The sequence below is a fragment of the Vespa crabro genome, chromosome 10 (assembly GCF_910589235.1).
Source record: "Vespa crabro chromosome 10, iyVesCrab1.2, whole genome shotgun sequence".
In the NCBI taxonomy this organism is placed as follows: Eukaryota; Metazoa; Arthropoda; class Insecta; order Hymenoptera; family Vespidae; genus Vespa; species Vespa crabro.
This window is the reverse complement of record NC_060964.1, coordinates 6,539,492-6,549,491: the sequence shown is the minus strand read 5'-3', so window position 1 is coordinate 6,549,491 and position 10,000 is coordinate 6,539,492. Positions and strand designations below refer to the sequence as shown.

General features: G+C 35.6%; 3 protein-coding genes across 8 annotated transcripts in view; 2 read left to right on the top strand and 1 right to left on the bottom strand.

Moving 5' to 3' along the window:
• The window catches only part of LOC124427604 (microsomal triacylglycerol transfer protein), a 9,050-nt gene extending 3,669 nt beyond the window's left edge, over positions 1-5,381 (top strand). For 2 of the 5 annotated variants that reach the window (XM_046970728.1, XM_046970729.1), the window contains 3 exons: positions 1,043-1,405; positions 2,489-3,154; positions 3,337-5,381. In XM_046970728.1, the coding sequence (XP_046826684.1) occupies positions 1,181-1,405; positions 2,489-3,154; positions 3,337-5,082 (2,637 nt within the window). In that variant the 5' untranslated portion in view covers positions 1,043-1,180 and the 3' untranslated portion in view covers positions 5,083-5,381. Of the gene's footprint in view, positions 1-387; positions 866-1,042; positions 1,406-2,488; positions 3,155-3,336 lie in introns of those variants that run through there. The other 3 variants (XM_046970726.1, XM_046970724.1, XM_046970727.1) reach the window with 3 other exon arrangements.
• Positions 5,221-6,972, bottom strand: LOC124427607 (bone morphogenetic protein 2-like). Its single transcript, XM_046970733.1, has one exon. The coding sequence runs from the start codon at positions 6,629-6,631 to the stop codon at positions 5,564-5,566; it is 1,068 nt and encodes a 355-aa protein (XP_046826689.1). The 5' UTR covers positions 6,632-6,972; the 3' UTR covers positions 5,221-5,563.
• A 205-nt stretch (positions 6,973-7,177) lies between these two features.
• The window catches only part of LOC124427605 (long-chain-fatty-acid--CoA ligase 5), a 10,869-nt gene continuing 8,046 nt past the window's right edge, over positions 7,178-10,000 (top strand). Inside the window, exons 1-2 of one of the 2 annotated variants that reach the window (XM_046970730.1) lie at positions 7,178-7,675; positions 8,451-8,596. In XM_046970730.1, the coding sequence (XP_046826686.1) occupies position 7,675; positions 8,451-8,596 (147 nt within the window). In that variant the 5' untranslated portion in view covers positions 7,178-7,674. Of the gene's footprint in view, positions 7,676-8,450; positions 8,597-9,410 lie in introns of those variants that run through there. The other variant, XM_046970731.1, reaches the window with a different exon arrangement.

Genomic DNA, 10,000 nt, shown 5'->3' with positions numbered 1-10,000 from the left:
GAAACAGTTTATATCCTCTAAACGATTGAAAATAGATAAAAATGTTATAGGTCAAAGTTAAATATTATCAGATGCTGCATAACATGCAAATAATTTTATGCAATTTTGTGCATTGATATTTCGAAAAATCCAATTGTACCAATTAATGCAGCTTTTTTATGCTCTACATAAAAGTATTATATATGTATATATTATTATTATTATTATTATTATTATTATTATTATTATTATTATTATTATTATTATTATTATTATTATTATTATTAAAATCCTGTGTACAAAAGAAAGTATAAAAAGACGTTCGAATTGAAAGATAATTACATATAAATAATTCATTAAATATCTCATATTTACGTGCATTAAAGAAAGTTAGGTTTTTTTTTTTTTTTTCACCTACGTATCCTTATTCTCGTTTTGGTCCATTTAAATCTAATTTTTAGTCTGTCACAGTAGTAATAGCAATCGTTAGAATCTCATCGCGACTTAACGGTGACCTTTTAGTAGTATGTTAGATGTATATTCTCTCATGAGGGAGTCACTGGTCCTCCGACACAGATATGGACACACATACACACACATAATACACATAGGAAGAAAACACAGACATACACATATACTTTTACTCTCACACGAAACTATTCCAGCGTTAACTCGTGAAGCGGTTCTTACAGGGCTACAGTGGATCCGACAGACGACGCGTAAACTCGTAATCGGTCGCCTCGTGGCTCTTAATTTTTTCCGTTCGAAAATTTATACTTATGTACAGTATCAATTTGAAAAAATAATAATAATAAAAAAAAAAAGAAAAAAAAAAAAAGAAAAACCTATATCCTATATTTTACAATTCGGCGACTCGTGTAACGAAGTATTTGTTTTTTTCTCTCTCTCTTTTTTTTTTTTTTTTGTGTGTGTGTGTGGAAGTGTCTCTGTTCGCTCCTTTTCCTTTTTTCCCTTCTGTTGCTATTGTTTTTCCCTTACGTTTCTGCTTCTTTTTTATTTTTCAATAACAACCATTGTTACCACTAATAAAAAAAATATATAGATCGCGAAGGAAGTTTTTCGATCGAACAACAACAACGACAACGACAACGACGACAACGACGACAACAACAACAACAACAACAACAACGACACAACAAGAACGTTCAGAACATTGTCAACTAGAGAGAAGCTGAAGAACATGTACTGGATATTGTGCATTTTATTTTCAGCGGTAGCTGGTGCCACCAAAGGTTGGGATGTCGGAAGTGGTCTGAAATATCAACTAACGACAACAGTTTTGTTCAGGGAATCTGGACCCTCCAAGTTTGCCGGTGACGTTGGCTTTCAATTAACTGCCGAGCTCGATGTGACCGCCGTTTGGAGGGATCCCAACGATCCAGAATCTTTTCTTTTGAATATCGAGGTGATTTTATTTTATATTACATTTTATTTCATTACATAAATATATATATATATATATATATATATATATATGTATGTATATATGACCAGGAGATAGAAGAACAGATTCATGTCACATCTATCAAAGCTTCTATGTGTTATTTCGATTAGGTAGTATCGGCATGCTTAATATATCGTCTGGTACAATTGATTTCAATTGCAAGTGTAAAAACCCGTTAACGATCTACCGTATGTGCATACATTGTAGAATCCATTTTAAAAATACCGTTATTACGTTCCATTGTCTTTTGGATTCTTTTGTCTTTGGCATTTTTTTTTCTTTTTTATTTTTGTTTTTATTTTATTTTATTTTTTATTCCCTCCCCTCCCCCCACCGTATCTCAATGTACGATCTATAGATCAAATGAAAAGAAAAAAAAAAAAAACAAGTAATTTATATTTTATTATATAATATATTGTTTGTGCTCAAATTTCTGATAATTATTACACTGGTCATCATTTCGAATAATATATATATATATATATAAAAAGAAGGAAAAAAATAAAATGAAATGAAATGATAAAAAGAAAAAAAAAGGTATTAGCTCGCGTGAACAGTTATATATATATATATATATGCAAATTTAATATACATATGTACGTGTATTTATTAATAAATTTTTCTTTATCGTGTAGCGATAAAATTCTGATAATATCGATAACCTTTTTTACATGGCTTATATTTAAATTATACAAACGATTATTAAATCTTTTTTGGATTTCGATCGGGGAGAAAAACGTCGATTCGTATTTTAACGTTATCTGTAATTTATTTAATTAAAGTGATATTTTTTACATTGATTAAACGTGAATACGAATGCAATTAACAAATTCGATATATATATATATATATATATATATATATATATATCTGTTTGATTTCTTTCGAATTATAAAAATCTATAACAGACTTCGCGAAAGTTTTAATGTTTGTTAAAAAAAAGAAAAAAAAAATTGAATAAATATTTTATAAATAATAAATTTAAAAATAATTCGATAAATAAAAATTTAATAAATATCTATCTTTTGTTTTTTTCGTATACAGATCTCGTCACCGCAATTATTGATTAAATCGCGAAAAGCACCAGAACCAGAGGGTTTCGTAGAACATTCATCAAGAGTGAACGAAATATCTCAAAGGCCCGCAATCGTTTTATGGAAGAATGGTGAAATTAAAGCTGTCTATTTGGACACGTCTGAATCGGTATCATCGAAGAATCTGAAACGTGGCTTGGCGAGTATTTTTCAATACAAAACGTTCGACGATGAGATCCGTGAAAAGGATGCATCGGGTCTTTGCACGGTTAATTATGTTTCCTTGGGACCGAAAACCATACTTAAACATAAATCCAATTGTAAAATCAACACCAACGCTTTACCGCCAAAGAAACAACATCCTAATTCTATACTCGATGTAAAACTTGTCAGTTATCGTAATGTCACATACGAATTGTCGTCGTTTTTATTACCAACGAACATCAAGGAGGAAGAAGAACACCAGTTGACTTTGGTAACCAGACCGGAAGTAGGTAGTATGGTAACGACGAAGAGATTATTAATAGAGATTCCAAAGGATGATGACAAGGTGGTAACATATTTAGATGCAAATACCGTTAAACACGCTGTGGCTCTTCTTCAACCTGGTTATAGAGAAACTGACATCGAATTGGAAATGGAACCTTTTACCTGTCCAGAATCTGGATGTCCAATGGTATATATTTATATAAATAAGATACTTTATTACAATTTCTTGTATGCATATGATACATATATATAATTTTTTTTTTTTTTCTTTAATAGAAATAAGTTGGAAAAAAAGATTTTAATTGTAATAAAAAAGATTTTAAAACGTAAAAGTGATAAAAAGAAAAAAATAATTGATTTTTTTTTCAGTTGGAACAAATGGTCGAAGATTATCGCGAGTCTTTAAATAATGCGGCTTTGGGAACAACGAAATCCGCATCGGCTTTTTTAAAGCTGTTACCTCTAGTCAAACGAACGACAACCGAACAATTAGTAAAATTATTAAAGAGTCCACGTTATCGACAATTGAAGACACAACTTTTGGACCTTTACGGCTCGACATCGACAACAGCGACACATCAGGCTGCTATGAAGATACTCAGACAAGATGAGATAGGCGATGATACCGAGAGATATCTTTGGGCCTTGTCGATGTCCCCAAATCCGGATGCTGATATAGCCAAAGATATTCTTAGACGATCGGAGGAGACCATGCAAAATGATAAACTATCGGAAACGTTCGCGTTAACAGCAGCAGCGATTGCACGACATTATGGAACCTCGACTGTGATAGAAAAGGCCAGATTTAGTTTAGAATTAGGCTTAGATAGTTGTACAGGAGAAGAGTGTAAGATAAAGTTTCTACGAGCTCTTAGAAATTTAAAGAGCAAAAAAGCAATACCAATACTTTTAAAATACACCGAAGATAAGAGTTCTGCTACAAGTATTGTAGCTTGGCGTGCATTGGCAGCATTACCACGTGAATATATAACGTCTGACGTTAAGGAAGCTGCATTTAAGACGTTTTATCAGATCGGTAAATCTAAAAGAGACAGCAGTGCTCGTACTCTTGCATTGGATATCATTCTAGAGAGTGGACCGTCCAAGGAGGAACTTCGAGAACTCATCGAATCTTTAGCCAATAATGATCTGGCATACGAGATACGTAAATATTTGAATCAACGTTTTGAACAATTGTCTGAAAAGAATCAAACGTTCGCACGTAATTTGAAAGAGAATTTCGATCAACTACAACGGGAAATTAATAATTATCATGTGTTAGCTCAAAAAGGATTGAGTACGGCTTTTTCACGGAGCTTCTTAAAATCAAAGGGTAGTAATGGATCTCTCGTAACAATACAAGAGATTAATGCAGGATTATTGAAACGTGGTATTGTAAACGTAGTATTAGAAACCGGTGAACACGAGGAAACAATGTTTTCTCTTGGTCTTTTCGCACGTGGTCTTGGTAATTTTGTATCTTCGAATCAGGATGATAATGCAGATGCCGACGAAGAAATACCTACGGCTGGAATGGAAATCGATTTGTTAGGTGTCGGTATTAGACCTTTCGTGTTCTTCTCAGGCCAAGGTGAATTGATGGGACACGTTTGGTCTGGAACAGCATCCGAAAGAACACCAGCTTTCCAAGCGATAACATCTTTGCACAGTCACAGCGAATTTATACCACTTACAGCTGGTTTTGTTAATGAAATGGATGTTCAAGGTGCCATGAGTTTCGATCTTGCCGGACAAATTCAATTGAGTCTTTGGTCGAGAAATGCTCATTCCTTGGTAGACATGAGTGCCGGTATTGTAATCCAAGGTGGTAGCAAATTGCGTTCAAATTTTGTCCAAAGTATGACAGAATATTCATTGACAATGGAACCGAAATTGGAATTAACAACCGACGTGGATTTTTCTGGTCAAGTCTTCTTATGCATGAGACTCAGTCAACCTGATACATTGATCAAACAACAGATCTATAAGATCGAGAGGATACCAAACAGCAGGCATAGATTACGAAAAACACGAAGAATAAGACTCTTTTCACCTGGCAGATCGTATCTGCTTAACAGAAAGAATAACGAAATGTGTTCTAAAGTGTCTAGCTAAGTAATAATCTATATTTGAAAATTGAAATCGAGACTTTAAAATCGATTATATGCGTTGTCGCACAATAGGATATTTATAAATTTACACGAACAACAAAGAGAGACTTAGAATTATTTGTATTTTGTATATGATCGTATACGCGCGCGCGTAAGTTAGCCCTAATATTTTTCTTTTTTTTTTTTCCTTTTTTTTTTTATTTTTTCCTTTCATCACTCGCCAAGGATGCTATTTATAAAAGTGACATGTTTGTAGATAAAGGATTAAAATTTTATTAATAAAAAGAATCTGTAAAGTTATAACATTAAGCCTTATAAAATATCTGCAAATGATAATGATGCTTTAATCGAGTATAATATGTAGATTTTAGGGGGAGGGAGATGGTGGAGGGGGGGGAAGGGAGGGTAAGAAAAAGAAAAAAAAACGAAACAAAACAAAACAAAAAAAAAAAAAAAAGAAAAAGAAAAAACGACTTATACGATGATCACCGACAACCACATTCCGCTACCACCATATCTTCGTAACCATACTGATACGTTAAAGTACCAGTTGAATCGAGATAGAGCAAGCTCGTGGGTGCCAATCTCGTTGGAACGCAACAGGCTCTTCCGACAGGTTTATTACCATTTATACTTTCGGTACGTTGAAGAGCACCGTGTACAAGGGTTTGAACTATGGCATGTTTCGTCGGACTGAGATGATCACCGAACGGGTAATAACACTTTCCAGCGCATTGATACGCTTCGTATCCCGGCGGTGCCACGACCCAATCGTCATAAGCGATCAAAGCAAAGTCAACATAAAGTGGACGCTTTTTGCAAGAGTTTCTACGCCTTCGTCGAGGACTATCATCCTCCCAACGTATATTTTCCTCGTTATCGTCCTGTTCCAAGGACGTTGAACGACGATATCTCTTCCTTCTCTTTGGTTTCCTATAACTCAACAACAAAATTGGCCCGTCAGCTCTTGGCCTATAAGAGACCCTTCCATGTACATGTAATCTAACGAGATTCCCGTTTCTTTTAGCGACCGCTGATGTTACGTTGAAGGCTCTCCAAGTTTCATCCCTTCTTGACCTTGACATTTTTTCCCGAGTCGTCTTTCTCGAAATCTCGTCTATGCTCCTTACTCTAAATATAGTACCCGCGGTACCAAGCAATTCGGCGGTTTCCAATGTTTCCTGTGAATCAACTAACGGTAGAGAAAACTCAACGATCCTTCCTCCATCGATTACAGGTGCCGATACGTGAATAGGCTGAAGGGCTCTGACAACGTCATGCTCCGGACGTAAATGGTAAAGTCTAAGCATATATCTTGATACCGTGTCACGATACCTTTTACGATTTTTATCATTCGTTCTTCCAGCCGATGTCGAATTGAAGATATGACGATTGATCGATAAAGCCGTTGTAGGCAAACTAAGATCTAATCTTATCGACGCCGTAGCTCTAACACTAGTAGAACGTGGCCACGTGAGAAATCCAGTTTTCCATACATAACAAATCCCGAGTATTACAATTATTATTAAACTCCATGAACCAGAAGAACACATGGTAAGAGTTAGTTATCCAAAGGGTTGTCCCTAACTAAAGTTCCTTCACTTCTGATCCGATGAACCAACACGGCATATGCCGTGTGCCTCTATCAACGAATGCGAGTTTGCACGTGTCCTTCGACGGATGTGTCTGGTACGGATTGAAGAAGGATCGTTCTCCAAATAGCTACCAATAAGAGTGTCTGCCGTTGGTAATTTCTTATCAACCGCAGACCACCACTCGACCGAGCTTACATACAATTTTGTTATACTTCGAATCTACCCTGCCAACTGTTCGAGAGGAAAATCGAATGCAAGAGAACTTGTCCTGGAAAAGAGAGAGAGAGAGAGAGAGAGAGAAAGAAAGAGATAGAGAAATAGAGAGTCTACGCCTTTGCGCGACAACACATGCAACGGGGCTATTGTCGTTACCGTTTGGGGGTGTTGGAGGGTCGCTCGCGGCACTGTTCATCGATTCGCTGCAGAGTGACGTCAGGACGCGGCGGGTATATACGCAAGCGAAAATCCGCAACGCAACGCAAACCTGTCAGTCGTCGTCGTCGTCGTCGTCGTTGTCGCTGTCGTCTTCGTCGTCGTAGTCGTAGTCGTAGTCATCGTCGTCGTTGTCGTCGTCGTCGTCGTCGTCGTCGTCGTCGTCGTCATAATTTTCTATCTCGTTGTATTATCATTAAAGAACTATCAAAATCTATAAGAAAATCAAATGTGCACGAGGCCATGCCGTGGCCCTGACCAAAGTTGCAATCTGGCCCGAACTGTTTTCGGTGCCATTATTCGGCAAGAATTCAACGAGTTTCTAGATTTCTTACGATATTTTTCGTGAGAAAGAGAAAGAGAGAGGGAGGGAGGGAGAAAGAGAGAGAAAGACGCACACACACACACACACACACACACACACGTACACTTAGAGATAGAGAAACCCAGAGACATATCGTTCGTTAGTGCGGACGCGCAGTTTATTTCAACGTGAATACGAGGAAGATTGTTTTTGTTCCATTGAATACGTACGAGTGAGAACAGTACGATAATCTCTACGTTTCGTCAGTGAGTATATATTATTTGTTGATACTAATGGAAAAAAAAAAAAAAAAAAAAAAAAAAGATACGCTTTTTTAAGCAAAATAAGCTGACATATTCTCACGCTTAATAATATCCTGTAAGCGGGTGTTAACACGTGTAGTAAAGTAATCATAAAGCTCGTTAAGTTACTCTTTGTCGTTGAATATTGTGTTCGTGTGTCGTACGTTGATCCTTACTTCTCTATATCGTCTATATCACAGTGCCGTTGTTTAGTTTAACTATCGCAAAACCCTATTAGTAGTATTTTATAGACATGGGATTCGTCCTTTATTATGCGCACGTAATATTGCGTCGATACCGGACGAAGGAATAATCTATGAACAATCGTTGTTATCCGATACGTACGTTTGTTTATCATATCATCTTTATTGATCGACGTTCCTTATTATTGTCTATAAACTTGAACGACCTTGACGATGAAAAAAAGAAAAAAGAAAGGTTATAATGGCACGTATAAAGAATTATCGTTGTTTTACATTTAAATTATGAAAAAAAAGGCCGGTCTCTGCTTTCTTTTCTTTCTTTTTCCTTTTTTTTTTTTTCAAATCTCGATACCCGATATTGCCGATCTAATTAGTTTCAAGTATTCACCTGACCCTTACACAATTTTTAAGTAAATTTCTTTTTTGTTTTTTAATTATATAATTGCGATTGATGCTGGACAATCAAAAAAAAAAAAAAAGAAAAATAATACTAATCAATAAAGTTCTCTCTTTAGTTCAAATGATTTTAAATCAAGTGTTACAGTCGAACTTCGAGGATTACATTCCGTATCTGAGCGGTGCCGGAGCTCTTGTAATCACTGGTGTAGCAGCATATTATGCTACAAGACCTAAGCCGGAAAAACCATTGTGGCCACTCGACGCTCAAAGTACTTTACTTCCGGTAAGAAAAGTATAACAAATTATTGTAGACTGAAGTATACGATATGTAAATAGTTTCTTTTTTTTCTTTTTTTTTTGTTGATTACACGTTAATAGATCTTTTACGTGTTTGTACATTCCTAATTTATTGTACATATAGATTTTTCTTTAGATCCAATACCATTCTATCCATCTTTTTTTTTCTTTATTTTTTCTTTCTTTTGTCTTTCTTTTTTTTTTTTTCTTCTCTTTCCTTATTACTTCAAAAGAGACGATCACAGATACATATATAATATTTATCTCGTTTCTTCAGTAATTCATCGTATATCTCTTCTCATGACTACTATACCTTGACAAACGACTAAAAGATGTTCGGCGAATGTCCAATGTCCAATGTCTAATAAATCAACTGGGTGTCTTATCGCCTTAACAGTAAAATGAGATAATAGAGCGGCGGTTAAATTACTTTATTCACTGGATAAATGTATACAACATACGTATATAGAGATGATCCTTGATGATGGTACAGATTTTATTTTTCTTCTTAAAAATGCACAATTTTTACATATTAAATAATAATTTCAATTTACGAATATATAGATGCACCGTGTCGCTGAGTCGTTCGTCGGAGCAACGACGTTTTTATCAATCTTATCTTGAATCAAAACTGTTTTGTTTTCTTTCTCGTTTTCTCATTCACTTTCTCGAGATAAAAGAAAAGTTTGCGATCGAATAGTTATATCAAAAAGAATACCAATCGTAATACTTAAATGTATCTCGTAGATATAGATATCAATCTTCAATGAAATAATAATGATTGATTGATTAATTAATAGGCGGGAAGGAAAATAAAGAAAGAAGAAAACGAAGGTGACGATGATGATGATGATGATGATGATGATAAAAAAGAAGAAGATGAAAATCAAGAATGGACAATATAGCATCAACAGATCGGTACTTCCGATCGAGACGATGATCCAAGTCCGGTGTTTTGTCGAGAATGACTCTCTCTCTCTCTCTCTCTCTTTCTCTTTCTATCTATCTCTTTCTGTCTGTCTCTTTCTCTCTCCCTTTCTACATCAACGAGACACTACTATATTTAAATATAGTCGAGAGTAGTTTGCGGATAGAGAATAGGCCGTGCGCGCTTCGTGGCACGAAGTATGAGAGAGTCAAAACGTTGAAAACTAGAGTACTCTACTCGTCTTAGTTAGCGAGTTAAGTCGGTAGAAGTTCGGTAGCATCACCTCGTGACAAGCTTCTTTAATGCCAAAATTTGGTCTCTCGAAAAAGCAAGTGGAGGAGAATCAGTAACCGCGGGCATATCGGCCCGTACGTCTCGTCTCAATCCGACGACTCGTTTGGCTCATTCCTATCGAATCTCAACGTTCAAACGAATTACTGACTCGTTTGATTATTATTTAAA